The sequence below is a fragment of the Petaurus breviceps genome, unplaced genomic scaffold (assembly GCF_028583685.1).
Source record: "Petaurus breviceps papuanus isolate PSGF00001 unplaced genomic scaffold, PetGlider_PUasm1.0 90594, whole genome shotgun sequence".
Classification (NCBI taxonomy): domain Eukaryota; kingdom Metazoa; phylum Chordata; class Mammalia; order Diprotodontia; family Petauridae; genus Petaurus; species Petaurus breviceps.
In genome coordinates, this window is record NW_027187281.1 from 2,931,876 (window position 1) to 2,948,483 (window position 16,608).

The window sequence follows — 16,608 nt, forward strand, 5'->3', positions numbered from 1 at the left end:
TAACCCCAACTGTCCTGGATTCCCCCCTCCAAAAAGTTAAAAAAAAAAAAAAATCAAGGATTTCTCTATTAAGAGTCTGCTGTCCAAGATGTACAGGAAGCTAAGAGAAATATTTAAGACCAACAACTGTTCACAATGATAAGTGGTCAAAGTATATGAACAGAAAAGATGAATTAAAAGAGGTGCAGCTTCTAAGAATAAGGAAACAATCAAGTTAAACACTCACCTAATATTTATTAAGTTCCTACTACATGCCAGGCACTGTGCTATGCTCCAATGATAAAAAGACATTAAAAAAAAAAACCCAAACCAGCCCCTGCTTCAGTCTATTGGGGGAGATAACATGAAAACAGTTATGCACAAACGAGACATAGACAGGATAAACTGGGGCTAGTCTCAAAGGGGAGGCACAAAGATTATGGAGGACTAGGAAAAGCTTCTTGTAGGAGGGGGGACATTAGCTGAAACTTGAAAGAAGCTAAGAGGCAAAAAAGGGGAAGGCAAGTGTACTAGGCATTGGAAAGAACCAGTGAAAATGCTCAGAGCTGGAAGAGATATTCTGCCTTTATCAGACTTAATTTAGAATAGTGTTCAGTTCTGGACACCACAGATTAACACCACCTCTACTTAGCTGGAGAATATCCAGGAAGAAGACAATTAGGATGATAAAGCACCTTGAGTGTATGTCATGAGGTACTAAGGAAGTTAATAATGGAAAAGACTCAGAAGGTAAGAGACAACTAATGGTCTTCATGTATTTGAGGGGTTGTTTCATGGAAAGGGATTAGATTAGTTCTCTGGTCCCAGAGGGCAGAACCAGGGGCAATGAGTATAAATTGCAAAGAGTTAAAAGTGAGGCTTGATAACAGGAAAGGTGTCCTAACAATTAGCTCTCCCAGTCAGTGGAAGGAGCTGTTTTTAGTGGCAGTGAGCTTGTCTTCAAGAAAGGGGCCAGATGATTGGTTGTCTGTTATGTTATAGTAAATATGCTTTTCGTATATGAGTTGGCCTAAATGGCAAATAGGTCCCTTCCAACTCTCAAATTCCATGAATTATAGATTATTAACAACCATATACTTCAAATCATCAATAATAAGACACACAGAGAGTTCATCTTCACACCCAACAACTTAACAAAGTCTACCAACTAGTACTTACTAATTTAAAGAAAGTATAGTCAATGTCGGAAGAAGGGTTGTGCTAAAACAGGCACACTAATACACAGATGGTAGAACTGTGACATGCTCCAAACATTATGGAAAACTGTTTGGAATTATGTGAAGAAAATAAACAAAATGTCTACATGTTTTGACCCAGAAACCTCACTGCAAGGGATATATCCTAAGCAGGTCAAAGACAGAAAGGTCTCACACACCAAAATACCCACAATGGGTATTGTTTGTTTGTTTGTTTTTGTAGTAGCAAAGAACTGAAAACAAAATAATACCACAGACTTAAAACTCATTTTACAGATGAGGGTCAGGAGAGTTTAGTGACTTGCCTAGGGTCACACAGCTAGGAAGTATAAGAAGGGGATGTAAATAAGTCTTCCTGACATGGTTTCCCACCCAGCTGATTGCCTAGACTTCATCATTGTCTCCAGTAACTCATCTTCCAGCAAGACTGAATTAATTCTGAAACTCAACACCTCCTCAGTACCCCCTGGCCCTGGCAACCCCTCCCTCCCTCTGATTGGAGAGCGTGGGAGGTAGACATGAAGACTCCTTCCTGATCCTCCCTTTAATGAGGGGGCCCAGTACAGCCATTTCATCATTCCCTACTGGGTTACAGGTCTTTGTCATGCCCCTCTGAAGGGTATTCTCCCTACTCTTTGCTTTTTTGTGTCATCTTCCTCCATTACATTGTAAACTCCCTGAGGTTAGGGACTTTCTTTTTTCCTTTCTTTATATCCATAGCACTTAGCACAGTGACTGGAATATAGCAGGTTATTTACTAACTGACTTCAAGTCCAGAGCTCTATCCTCTATCCTTTTATTAAGGAGATTTGTTCTGTGAAGTTTGGATTTAGTCAAAGGACTACACTTGAGGCCCTAGCAGGCCACATGTGGCCTTGAGGCTGCAGGTTCCCCACCCCTGCCCTACTCTATCAGCTAGGTAGATGATAATGATAATGGTTAATGATAACTAGCATTTATGTAGTGCTTTAAGGTTTGCAAAGCACTTTACAAACTATCTCATTTTTACCCTCACAACCACCCTGAGACATGGGTGCTATTATTACCTCCTTTCTCCACATAAAGTAACTATGACAGAGAGGTTAAGTGTGTTGCCCAGGGTCATACAGCTAGTAAGTATCTGAAGCTCAATTTGGACTCAGGACTTCCTGACTTCCAACTCCAACCCTCTACCTACTGTACCTTCTAGCTGCTAGTCCAGATACTGGGAACAGCTAAACAAACTGTGGTACATGAACATAAATGAACATTTATGTGTCATAAGAAACAATAAATACAAAGAATTCAGAGAAGGCTGAGAAAACTTCTATGAACTGATGCAGGATGAAGTAAGCAGACCCAGGGGGAAAAATATATGCCTAATGACTACAACAATACAAATGTAAATAAAAACGATCAAAAGTTAAAATGAATATTATATAATGATGAAGCTTGGTTTTGTATAAGAGTGGTAAAATAAACCTTTCCTTTGCATCTCTTCAGAAGTTAAGGAACTGTAGGTATAGTATGCTGCTCTATGTTGTCAGATGAAGTATATGCCAATATCATATTATATAGTGGTACCACTCTGTACCCAGGTATTGCTGACAGGAAGCAGAGGGGGATTACAACTCTAATGCCCAATACAATGAAAATCAAAGTCATTGCTCCACTTGAGGACAAATCATCTCTCTTGATTAAAAATTCCAGCCTGGCTTCCTTTGTCCCCTTTCTGGCACATGTGGTTCAACAAGCAGGTATGTGAATAATCTGGACTCTGCATCATCCACTGTCCACTGCAAATCCTTCTAGCATTCTAGTGAGGTAACCATGCAGTGGATAAAGTACCAGACCCGGAATCAGGAAGATCTGAGTTCAAATCCAACTTCAGACTGTCTAGCTGTGTGACAATAGGCAAGTCACTTAACTTGTCTACCTCAGCTTCCTCATCTGTAAAATGGGGATAATAAAAGTACCTACCTCCCAGGATTGTTATGAGGATAAAATGAACAGTGCCTGGCACATAGTAAGTGTTCTATAAAAGTGCTATTATTATTATTCTAAATGGGTTGGTTTTTGAAATTTTTATTTTTGTTAAAAGTTATGGTATCATAAATACTCAAAAGAGATGAGATTGGCATGGCTTTATTTAGTTTTGGAAGACACTGGACTCAGGATTTTAAAATAGAACAGTGAAAGTTATGAACAGTCTAAGTATGTTAGAGGCAAACATCCCCAAAGTTCTACAATGTAATGCATTGTTACAGAGAGTTACTTGCCTCAGTGAAGGCAGCTCTGCTCTACCAAAGGAGATAATTACATAAATCTAGACAAGGGAAGGAGAGGTAGGAAGGAAATATTACTTACATGTATATTATGTAATCTTAAAAAAAAAGTTTTGTTATCTGTCACCTTAATATTTGTTCCTTTAAAAAAGAACCTCAGAGCCATAATGGTGTTCCTCCTTTCCCACTCAGCCCTCCCAATACAGAAGTGAAAGGCTTTTTACAGTCTTCCTAGGATTTCAATGAAGTAGCTCAAAAGAAGTGAGATGAGCAAATTTAGAGAATCTACCCCAAATGTGTGAACTACTTGTGGACTACACGGACTACTTGTGTCTGACCTGTGGTAGAACATTCTGAGCTCACACTGGTCTGATCAGCCTCAGTGGGACGCACTGTAATTTGACTCTAACATAGTGATGTCATTTTGGTCCTCTTCAAGAATGAAGGACAACAATCAACCAATCAACCAGGAGTTCAATGAGATTGGTGCCAGTTCTTGAAAGGGGAGAAACTTTACTTGTACATTTATTTAAGACTAGTTCAAATAAAACTGCATGTTAAAGAAGAAAATAATAGTCAAGGAAAAAAAAACAGGCAATAGTATATATTTGTGTGGATTGAATATATCTTTTCACTGTACTGGCTTTTTGCTTGTAAAAAGTAAGCATTATTATACATTTCTAACCTATTTTAAGTCTATCTAACCAGATCCAAGGAAGAAAGTGGGTATTAAACAAATATTTATAGATTGTATACTATAAGAATGATACCTTGCACATTTTCAGGGAATCAAAAGTAATATAACACATCAACCTTGCCCAGAAGGGGTTTACAATCCAATGAAAGTAAAATTGATTCATATTAAACAACAGCAACCAATACAAGATAAAAGACAAGTAAGAATTAAATTATGGGGTGGGTAGGTGGCGCAGTGAGTAGAGCACCGGCCCTGGAGTCAGGAGAACCTGAGTTTCAAATCCGGCTTCAGACACTGAACACAAAAACTAGCCATGTGACCTTGGGCAAATCACTTAACCCCAATTGCCCTCCAAAAAGCAAAAAAATAAACCAAAATAAGAATTAAATTATGTTAGACTTAAATCAAAGCTCAGACCCAACTCCTGAATACCAACTCTAACTGAAATGTGGCCCAATCTGAAAAATTACCTACTTGTAAAAAAGTTTTTCATCAAAATTCAGAATTGTATTTATGAGTAACAAACATCAGAATGCATCTCAGAGGGTGGCCAGGTAGCACAGCCTGGAAGAGCACTGGCCCCAGTGTCAGGATGACCTGGGGATCAAATCCAGGCTCAGACACTTAGCACCCACCCAGAAACACCTGGCCGTGTAACCTTGAGCAAGTTACTTAACCCAATTGCTTAGGGGTGACCAAGTGGCTCAGTGAGTAAGGGCACCAGCTCCAGTGTTGGGATGACCTGGGGATAGAATCCAGGCTACTTAGCACCACACCCAGAAATAACTGGCCATGCAACCTTGAGCAAGTTACTTAACCCCAATTGCTTAAAAAAAAAAAAAAAAGAATGCATTTCAGAGGTGCTTTTCAATTTTCAAACCTTAAGGCTAAGTTCTTTCTTTCTTCCTTTTTTATGTTACAAAGTTTGGAGGCCTTGACTGAAATTCTAGACCAGTTTGGGCAATGCTGGGGGGGAGAGAGGGGTAAGCAGCATAAAGAGAAAAGTTAACTCTACCTGTACTTTTTGCCTTTTCTCCACTGTTGGGAAGAGTTCCATCCAGAGACTGAGCAGAGTGAAAAGGTTGACTTTGGAAAGCCTTGGCATTTGGCCTATAATAACAGAAAACATACTTTAAAATATTACCACTGCTTATGAAATCAAGCATTCTTTGGCTTGTCAAAACTTTAGTGCTGCTTTGCTATACCTGTATCCTTACTATTCAGAGAAAACGCAACCAGGAAGAGGTTAGAAAGAGAAGGTGGTGTTTCAGGATCATTAATTGCTACTAAGGTGGGTTGGCTCTCGGTGCCAGCTCGTAGAGAGCCAGAAGACCAGAGCTCAGGATAAAATGAAGTCATAAAAAGGAGCGCTTTGCAGACGTTTCAGTGCTAGTTAGCTGTTAGCACTAGGAAGACACAGAGGTACAGCCTAGAGTTAGCCCTAGGAGCACAGACCAGGGGCGCGGTGCAAGGTCTGAAGCCTGCAGCGCTTGCAGTCAGAGCCTGCCTGGGGAGGAATCCGGGCCCGACTGCAGCATCCCGCTGCCAAGCTAATTAAAAGCGACTGGGCTGCATTTATCACAGGACGCAGAACCAAAAAAATCCTTCGAAAGCGGATTCGAAGACGGGGTCAGGGGTTGGGGCGAAGTGAGGGTCAGGAAGTCAATGCACAAGCCTGGTCTGAGGAGTAGGCGGGACCAAGGTCAGAGGCTCCCCTGCCTCCTTTCAGGCCAGTCCCGGCTTGGGGAGAGGACGGAACGCAAGCTCCGGGAGGAAGCGAGGGAGCGCCCTGCAGGACAGTGGAGCCCGGGGCTCTGGGACGGCGCCAAGGAGAGCTACTGGAGGAAGCCAGAAGGGCAAGACGAAGCTCCGGGGCTCGAGGTCAGGGTCACGGTCAAGGCGCCCGGGCACTCACCGGTCATACTGCCAGTCTGCGTGCTCACTGACCGCCCGGCCCCCGCACTCTCCAGATTTTGCATCTGCTCTGCTTCTTTCATCCCGACCCTGGAGGTCTCTGCTGCCCGCGGGACTCCCCAGCGTCAGGCATGATCCCGGCCCCCCTACAGGGTGCCCCTTCCGCCCTCTCCCGGCAACGGTAAAGCAACGGCCACTACGGCGCACAGAGATGACGTCACGGCCCTCGCCACGCTGCTGGCGCGTTTCTGTGACTCGAAGGTGCCAGCGGGCGGGGGCGGGGTGAAGACGGAGGAAGGGGTGACTGGAGCATGAGAGGGGAAGGAGCAGGTCTTGCCCAATTTAGCCTCCTGCCTGGTCCGTGCTCTAGACTCAGACGTGAAAAGAATATCTTGTTCAGTGTCTATAAGGGCATCGTATCTGCATCTGTAACCCCCTTATGTTGTACGCGAGGGTCGCACGGGTGTTGTGTAGAGGGGACCCTCTGACTCACAACGGTGAGTCAAATGATAACATCTTCAAGGTTTACAAAGTGCTTTTGTCACAGACTACATGGGACGGTGGGAGAAGGGGGAGTCAGCACCGGCGTTGACCCTGAAGGATGGGGATGGGGTTCCCTCTGGAATTTGGGGGAAAGGACGAAAACGGGCGGGGAGAGTGTTACCAAAAGACTCCTGGGGAGGCGTGAACAGATCGCTGTAAACAGTGGATGTGCTTGGATTTTAAGGGTCATGGATCTGGGTGTCTTTTCCGATTGCACCGAACCTTTTAAACTTTTTCAGAAAGCCAAAGCCCACGCAAACATAACCAGCTGTTGGGGTAGCTAGGTGGTGCAGTGAGTAAAGCACCGGCCCGGAGTCAGGAGGTCTGGAGTTCGGTTCAGGCCACAGACACTTAACGCCCACATAAAAAACCAAACTAGCCGTGTAACCTTGGGCAAGTTACTTAACCCCAATTGCCCTCCAAAAAGCAAACAAAACATAACCAGCTGCTTTAGTATTTCTAAAAAAGTGACTCACAAAGACGTCAGTGCAAAGGAATAATAACTGCATTTTTCACTCCTGAAGTGCCTAAGATGCTGTTCAGTCAAGATTTAAATCGTGACTGACCCTTAGGGCCCAGACAGGTCCGAAGAGGGACAGAGGAGTTCTGAGCAAAATCGTCTTTGTCTTCATCACGTGAAATTATGTCATATCCTGTAGGCTGTGGTCTAAGCACATTCCCCAGTGTCCCACAGCTCTTCACTTATCTGTCTCCACGGCCGCTCCCTCATGTGGGTGCCCAAGATTCCGTCCTTGGCTCTCTTCTTTTTTTTTTTTTTTACATTCTTTCCCTTGGTAATATCATTCACTTCATCCACACATCTATACAGATGTCTCCTGAATCCAGGGGTGGAACCTGCTGTCTCTAGGCCACATGTGGCCTTCTAGGCCCTTGGGTGCAGTCTGTGGACTGAGTCCAAGATTTACAGAACAAATTCTTTTATTTAGGGGATTTGTTCTGTGAAGTTTGGATGCAGTCACAGGGCCGCACTTGAGGACCTAGAGGGCTATATGTGGCCTGGAGGCTGCAGGTTCCCCACCCCTGTGGGAATCTATACTTCCAGCCCTGCCCTCTCTTCTGAGCACCCCAATCCCTATGTTTACCTGGCTGTAGAGCATTTCCACCTGAGTGTTCCACTGCAACTTCAAATTCAACTTGTCCAAAGTTGAACTCGATATCTCTCTAAATGTACTCCTCCTGACTTCACTCTATTGGTGGCTTCACAAACCAACTAATGTCCAATGTTCAGATCTTTAACTCTTCCCACTTCCTCATCTCTTGTACCAAATCAGTTAACTAGTCCTATAAATTTCACTTTTGCAAGATCTTTTACAAAATCTTTGTCCTCCCTTCTCCCATTGACACTGTTCTTATATAGGTTTCTACCTTACCACCTACCTGGACTATTGCAGTAGCCTTTTTTTTTTTGGAGGGGGAAGGCAAGGAAGCTGGGGTTAAGTGACTTGCCCAAGGTCACACAGCCAGTAAGTAGTGTGTCAAGTGTATGAGGCTGGATTTGAACTCAGGTCCTCCTGACTTTAGGACCTGTGTTCTGTTCACTGTGCCATCTAGCTGCCTCTGCAGTAGCCTTTTCTTACAAGTATTCCTTCTTCTAATTCATCTCTCCAATCCATCCTTCTTACTACTGCCTAGCTACTCTTACATAGGATCAGGTTATTTTGTGTTTCTCCTAAAAAGAAAATCTTCAGTGACTCTGTTTTTCAGTAAAGAGGCCCTTCATAATATAGTGTCAATCTACCTTTCACAACCATATTTTATATTATGACCCTCCAAATGCCCCTCCACACATCCTCTAGTGACACTAAATTACTCTTTGTTCCCAAAACCTGCCCTGAGCTCTGCTTAGGATGGCCTTCCCCTCATTATTTTTCATACCTGAAATGTCTTTACTTTTTTTTTTTCACTCATGAAATTTCTACCCATCCTTGAAGGCCCAACTCAAACAGCACATCCTCTCTAATCTCCCACTTGTTATTAATGACCTTCTCTCTCAACTAAGCACAGCAATTTATTTTGTACTTTTTAAAGGTGTATTATGCTTTTGTATTAATTTTGACATATAGATAAATAATAAGATCTTAGTTATAGATTTGGTGGGCAGTAAGGTGGTGAAGTGGATAGAGCACTGGGCTTGGAATCAGGAAGACTCATCTTCCATGAGTTCAAATCTGTCCTCAGACACTTACTAGCTGCCCTGGGCAAATCACTTAACCCTGTTTGACTCAGTTTCCTCATATGTAAAAATGAGCTGGAGTGGGGCAGCTAGGTGGCAAAGTGAATAGAACACCAGCCCTGGAGTCAGGAGGACCTGAGTTCAAGTACAGCCTCAGACACTTAACACTTACTAGCCATGTGACCTTGGGCAAGTCACTTAATCCCAATCGCCCTGCATTCCCCACTCCAAAAAAGCCAAAAAAAAAAAATGAGCCGGAGGAAATGGCAAACCACTCTAGTATCTTTGCCAAGAAAACTCCAGTTGGGGTTACAAAGAGTTGGATACAACTGAAACAATTAAACAGATAGATTTGAAAGGGACATCAAAATCCAACCCCTTATTTGATAGATGAGAAATTGGTTCAGTGAAAAGATGAAGACTGATGCTGTATAATTTTATTAATGATTGTATTTATAATTAATTGCTTTTGTCCCATAACTATAAAGTCATGGTTCTTTGTTTCTGAATTTGGCTCAGAAGTCAGCAGGTCTATAATAGGTTAATTTCAGAAATCCACCTCTCCTGAAAATCATTGATCTTTTATTGCCTCAAGTAATTTAACTGTCCTTGGGGGATGCATGTCAACACAAGGAAGTCAGGAGCAGTATCTTTACACCACTAAGGCATCCTTCAGGGAATTCTAGTTTGCTGTTCAAAAGGGGCTTGTCTGTTGTCTTTTGATCTTGTACCTAGACTCAAAGAATGAGAGACTTCTCCGCCCGTTGCCCCAGAAGGATGATGTGGCTGGGGGTACCGAAGCTCTCACTATGTCTGCCATTTTCAACTTTCAGAGCCTACTGACAGTAATCTTGCTGCTTATATGTACCTGTGCCTATATCTGGTCCTTGACTCGTATAATCTTGGACAAAAATAAAACTGAACTGTTGGGTATTTTTTGGAAGTTTGCCAGAATCGGTGAATGAAAGAGTCCCTATGTAGCAGTATGCTGGATAGTAATGGCTTTCAGCATCTTGTTCATCCAGTAGCTGGAAAATGCCAGAATTTAATTGGTGTCAGATTTCTATAGATAAAGGACTATATATATACACATATGTGTATATATCTACAGAAAACAATGGGAAGAGTGATTATTGGCCCTTATTAAGCTGTGTACCTTGACTGAAAGACTCTTGGCTGCTGTTCTCAATTATATGTTAATGGACCAAGGTTGTTCTCTATAAATAACTAAGATGCAGCTGTAAATGCCAGAATGGATTGATATCTGCTTAATGAGCGACCTTATTTATAATTCTGCCACTGCAATGGCATTCTGTAAATGTCATTCTTTTATGTCACCTGTTGATCTACAGGAGGTATTTCTGTTGCATACAATAGAAAGCAATCTTGGTAAATGATTGCTCAAGTTCCTTTCTATATGATTCAGGGGGAAAAATTATATCCTTATATAATTTCTATTTAAACATTTCTATAACAAACATTTTTTATTTGAGAAAAATGGTTGGATATTACACAAGGCTTCATAAAAATTGCATTTGTAGGGGCAGCCAGGTGGTTCAGTGAGTAAGCATGTCGGCCCTGGCATCAGGAGACCCGGGATCGGTTCCGGCCTCAGATACTCAGCACCCACACAAAAATAACTGGCTGTGTAACCTTGAACAGGTTACTTAACCCCAATTGCTTTAAAAAAAAAATGCATTTGTATATAAAAATGCTTTAAACATGCTTTCCCTGGCCAACTCAATTTGTACTGAGTTTTATCTGTGTCTTACTATATTTTCCAGCTTTATGAAGTCAGTCTATACAGTACACATACAGAAAAATTACTAAGATTGTATGTAAGAGTGTTACAAGAAAAGTATTGTTTTCAGATCCCATTCCAAAAAAACATGAATTCTTATAGATTTTTCTCAGTTACAGCAAAGAACTATAAGGAAAGTTTACTAGGTCATTTCCCTTTGAAATTTGGATCTACATATGTATTAAGCTTCTATTCAAATACCTGCTGCTAAACAAAAAAAAAACATTTTAAAGATGAAGTGAACTAATTACAACAATTGTGAAATCATGGTTCCTATGTTTCATTGATTTGGATCTCAAGTCTTTAATAATGAAACAGTTATTTTCTTTGCCAGTATTTCAAACTGGTTGTTTTTTTTTAACAAGACCTTGAAAATAGATTAATTGATCTATACAAATGTTTGGTTTTTTGTTGATTTTTGGTTTTGGTTTTATATTTTTGGCAGCTTGATCTGGTGTCTTTTAGATGTCTAAAAATATGTAACTGGTATATGCAGGTACTGAGCTATATCAAATCCACTAATTTAGTAGTCTCTATTCTTAAAAATATTTGATACAAATCAACCTCAGATTGAACAAAAAAGAATAACATCAGTAACTTCTAAAACTTTTAAAATTTTAAAAGTGCATTTTATATACTATTCAAGAGTATGTATGTACAATTTTTTAATGAGTCTTTAAGGAGAAAGCAGAAAAGTAAATTTTCATGATGGGGTATACTTAATTTCTTTGTTTCAGCTGAAATTCAATCAGTTTCAAAGTAGAGTTCAAAATGTGAAATATTTAATTATTTTAAGTGGGTTCCTTGTGTTGGCAGGTTGTAGACCAAATTAATAAAATTCTTGCTCAAATCTTGGTGTGAAGATATGTATAAATGGATTCATTGGGAATTAATTAGCTTCCATTGTTTGAGACCTTTGTTGCCCAGTTATTTGGTCTAGATCTGTACTGTATGTCCAGTGAAATAAATCTCAAGTCTGAGAAGGGCCATAGAAAACATTTAAAGTACTTCCTTTCTTAATTTTACTTTGAGAATTGTGTCAGAATAATTCTATTAAATTAAAAATTGTCCTCTGAAGCAAATTTTAGTCACTTCTTCCTTCAGCCATTCTACTCAACAAAAGGTGAAAAAACTTGTATGTTTTTTTTATACATCCAGAAAAAGTCTGAAGAGTTAGCATTTATGGAACATTATTTTCTTTTGTTTTCCATTTTTTAAGTTAATTTTCAAGGGGGAAGAAAGTAATGGAAATAAAATCTTTTACAAAAAAATTAAAAAAAAAAAAGAATGAGCACTTCTTAGGCACAAGGGGGTTATTTCTAGTCCCCATTACCAAACTTCCAACCAATCATGTTGCTTCCTGTGCCTCACCTTTGTAACCAGTCATGTTGTCCTCAATCTTATGATGCCATCTACCCTATTCTGTTCTTTGTTCTATATTCCCCCAAACCTATAAAAGAGCAACTGTTCTTTTACTTGGGTTCTTTAACATAAATGGAGGCAAACCATTGACCCTTTTACTGACAGGCAGCATGCCCCTGTTAATGTTATCTTGAGTGAAGAATTGCCTCAGTTTACCCATTTGTTAAATTATGCCCTTGATATCAGAGAGGATGAGTAATTTGCCTAAAAATCACACAAGGGGCAGATGTCATGACTCAAGGTCCTTTACTCCAAATCTAGTAGTTTTCCCATTATACAACTCTGCTTCTACAAAGCAAAAAATAGGGGGAAAAAATGAGAAAAAGATATAGGTGTGCAATTGAAACAACTACAGATAGACCCAAGTTATTGGTGCCATTTTACTTTGTGCATGTTTGTGTTGTTTCCACCAAGGATGATGGTAATTATGACATAATAATTGCAATTATATTGTACTTTAAGGTTTGCAAAGCACTTTACAAATATCTAATTGTATCCTCACAGCAAACCTGTATGGTAGGTTTAATTATTATCCCCATTTTACAGATGAAGAAACTGAAGCAAATAGAAGTTAAGTGACTTACCCAGGTTCACATACTTATTAAGGTGTCAGAGCACATTTGAAGTGAGGACTTCTGACTCCATTTCTAGTGCACAATCCACTTAGGCACCTAGTTGCCAAAAGGTTGTAAGGGACATAAGGGAAGTACTGTCTCATTTTTGCCTTACCTCAAGCACATAGCATGGTATCTGGGACATAGTTGGTGTTTAATAAGTGCTTGATGCATGTTGTTGAATGAGGAAAAGAAATCTAGGTTGATTATAATTTCTCACAGAAATGTAACCAGTATAAAATAATTGCTATAATTAGGAGCCCCCAAAAAACTTAAAAGCTCTCTTAGAAAACACTCGTTTTTCTTTTCAAGCAGAAAAACATGGTAGCCAAGGGCAATATAAACTTAGAATATGTGCTGAATATAAACTCAGAAGGATAATAGAATATTACAAGCAATATTATATCATGAAACAGAGTGAAGCAGTGGAAAGTAGAACCAGTTAAAAAAAATCTTGGCAAAAGACAATTAAGCAACCATCTTGATGACTTTTAAGAATGAAACTGAAAGGAGGACTTCAGGCAAGCAAAAAATGGAAGAAAAAAGATATCCATGTAGGGAAAACAAGTAGATAACACTTGGTGTCTGCATTATGGTATGTTGTAGGTGAAGAAGCAAAAGAGAAAAAATAAAATAAAATCAATGTATTGGGCATGCTATTAAAAAATTTGAGCAACACCTTTTAAAATCCCCAACTAAATAATAACAAAGTAAGAATTCTGAAAATTGAAGATGGGATTAATAAAACTGTAAGCAAAAAGACCATTTAACTAATAAATAAAACTAAGAGCTGAGTTTTTAAAAATATAAAATAGATAAACTGCTAACTGACTTGATTTTTAAAAGAAACAAAAATTGTATTGAAAGTGAAAAAAAAGTTTCAACATTTGAAGAGAAAATAATGGAAATTATTAGAAACCATTTTGTCTAAACATTATAACTTAAAATAAAGAGATAAATAATTAGGAAAATTGTAAAATGTCCTGATTAGCAAAAGAAAAAATAGACTATTTAAATAACCCAAATATCAGAAAAAGAAATTGAATAAGCCATAGTGAACTCTCAAATAAGCCAAGTGAGCTCTCAATCAAAATACAAATTCCAGAAGATGGATCCACAAGTAAATTCTATCAAACATTCAAAGAACAATTAATTCTAGCATTATATAAATTGTTTGCATAATAAGAAAAGAAGGCACTTTTCTTAAACTCTTTATATAATATAAATGTAGTTTGATACCTACACCCAGGAGAAACAAAGCAGAGAAAGAAAGCAAGACCAATATCCTTAATGAACATTGATGCAGAAATTTTAAATAAAATGTTATCAAAAAGTCTACAGTGATATAGTAGATAGATTACATACACTATGACCAGATTGAGTTTATACCATGATTGGTTCAACATAAGGAAGACTATAAATATACCAAGTTAACAATAGAAATAACAAAAGTGATATGATTACATCAATAGATGCTCCAAAAAGGCCTTTGACAAAATCCAACACACAGTTCAGTAGAAAACTCTTATAAATCATAGGAATAAATGAACCTTTTCTTAATAAAATACATAATTTTTATCTAAATCTAAGAGCAAACCTTATATGTAGTGGAGAAGTTAATGATCTTTCCAATAAGATCAGGAGTAAATCAGGGGTGCCCATTATCACAACTACTATTTAATATAATTCTGGAAATGTGAGAAAAGAAAAAGAAATCAAGGGAATAAGCATCAGGAAAGAAGTAACAGATTTTGCATATGATGGTAAACTTAGAAGCAACTAGCAAATTACAGGATATAAGATTAATCCATATAAAGCAATATTCCTACATATAAAAGCAACAAAATCCAAAAAGAACTAGATTGAAAAAATCCTTTCAAAATACCTACAAATGCTATGAAACACTCTCAAGTGTTTCTACCAATATTCAACCAAGGACTATGTGAATCTAACTATAAAACACTTTTTGTAGAAATGCAGATCTAAAAAGTTAGAAAAACAATTGCTCTGGGGAGGCTAGGTGACTCAGTGAGTAGAGAGCCAACCCTGGAGTCAGGAGGACTTGAATTCGGATCCAGACTCAGATACTCACACACACACACACACACACAAAATAGCTGTGTGACCTTGGGCAAGTTACTTAACCCCAACTGCCCTCCAAAAAAGCAAAAAAGAAAGAAAATCAATTGCTTATAGACATGTTGAACAGTACAATAAAAATGACAATTATGCCTAAATTAATTTACTTATTCAGTGCTGTGCCAAACTTCCAAAAGAATATTTTATAGAACTAGAAAAAAATAACAAAATTCACACGGAGTAATTCATATGGTCCAGAATCTTTGAAGTAATACTGATAGGAGAAGGCCTCTTTCTTCATGAGAGATTTGAGCAAAAGAGACAAAAATGGAGGGGATGATGAAGAGGGCGTTTGAGGTATGGAATGGAAGAAAGGAGCAAGCTTGAAATATATGGCTTCTATTTTCACAACAAAGTAGGAGATGAGTTTCTGAGTTGAGAGAGGAGGCTTCAAAGTGGTAAGGGAGTATGAGGAAAAGTAGAATAGTTTATGTGGATGGTATGATAGTCAGCCAGAAAAAAGAAAAAAAGAAGACCATGCAACAATGAGGCCTCTGTTGAAGTTAGGTGACATAAATTTGTAGTGAACTCAGTCAGCATGATTGTATGTATGGTCATATACTTCTGTAGAAGTGCAAAGGAGCAAGTGAGTAGCAAGAGAGAAGGTAAATGTTAGGGCAAACCCAGAATTAGGGTTTGGTGAGGTATGACCAGCAGTTAGGCAAAAAGGTAGCTAAGTGTTCTTTCTGACTCCAGGCTCAGTGCTCTAGAAACTGGTCACCTACCTGACCAGAGAAGGAGGTAGAATATTGTATAACACCAAATAGTTAAACAATTCAATCCCAGAAAAGGAAAGAGAACTAGATGTAACTGAATTATACTAAAGAGGGGAAAAAACCTCCTGGTCCTGATGGATTTACAGGAAAATTCTGTCAAACTTTTGAAGAACAGTTAATACCAATACTACACAAATTATTCTCAAAAATTAAGACAGAAAGCCTCTGCCAAACTCCTTTTTATAAGATGTAATCCTAATACCTAAACCAAAAAGGATAAAGTAAAGAGAACTATAGACCAGTAACATTAATGAATATTGATTGATTCGAAAATCCTGTCAAATGGTCCACATTAATTTAACCAAGAAATTATTCATTGTGGCCAGGCTATGTATATTTATATGTACTTGTCTAAACCATTTGGATGTAAGTTCTTTGTGAGCAGGGATTTGTATCTCCAGTAGGTAGCACTGTGCCAGTTACATAATAGGTGTCGAGTGAATTGATTAATTAAAGTAAAATTTTGAAATGAGTTATTATGACCAGTTTTTATCTATCCCAGAGCCAGAGACCTTTGTGATGACATGCATTTCTGGGGAGTACAATCAAAGGTAGGATTCAGTTGGAAGGTCCTGGTGACCAGCATAACTCCTATGGATATGCTAGATCCTTATTAGTCAAGCAAACATATGTCTTTAAACACAACTCTGTATCAAGAATTAAGATTTCCCAAACTTAATTCTCAGAGGGCAAACTCCTGGCACCTGTTAAAACCCTGGAAAGTAAAAGAGAAGTCTGAAACAAACTCCATATTCCCCTAATTGGACCAGTCACTTTGTTAATGGTAGTGCTGCCAACATGAATTTATCTTCCAGGGTTTTCCACACATTGTCCTTGAAACTATCTTTAGAAAAGTAAATTTGGTGTCACATTGATTAATAAGCTGTAGGATAAGAGTATCTAAAAGAAGCTAGGAACATTTTTGCTGTACGTGAAAGGTGATGGTGAAAACCATTGCCAGAGACATTTGGGAATCATAGAATTGGAGAATTTACAGTTGGAAGGAAACTGAGAGATTATCCAACTGAATTTCCCAGGGAGAATCTTT

General features: G+C 38.9%; 1 protein-coding gene and 1 pseudogene across 2 annotated transcripts in view; one reads left to right on the top strand and one right to left on the bottom strand.

Moving 5' to 3' along the window:
* CDADC1 (cytidine and dCMP deaminase domain containing 1) overlaps positions 1-6,296 on the bottom strand; it is a 48,574-nt gene extending 42,278 nt beyond the window's left edge. For both annotated transcript variants that reach the window (XM_069063634.1, XM_069063633.1), the window contains exons 1-2: positions 6,073-6,296; positions 5,173-5,267 (exon numbers count right to left, since the gene is read on the bottom strand). In XM_069063634.1, the coding sequence (XP_068919735.1) occupies positions 5,173-5,267; positions 6,073-6,154 (177 nt within the window). In that variant the 5' untranslated portion in view covers positions 6,155-6,296. The remainder of the gene's footprint in view (positions 1-5,172; positions 5,268-6,072) is intronic.
* Positions 6,297-9,617: 3,321 nt separating this feature from the next.
* On the top strand, positions 9,618-11,897 carry LOC138142544 (protein kish-A pseudogene; annotated as a pseudogene).
* The last annotated feature ends 4,711 nt before the right edge of the window (positions 11,898-16,608 follow it).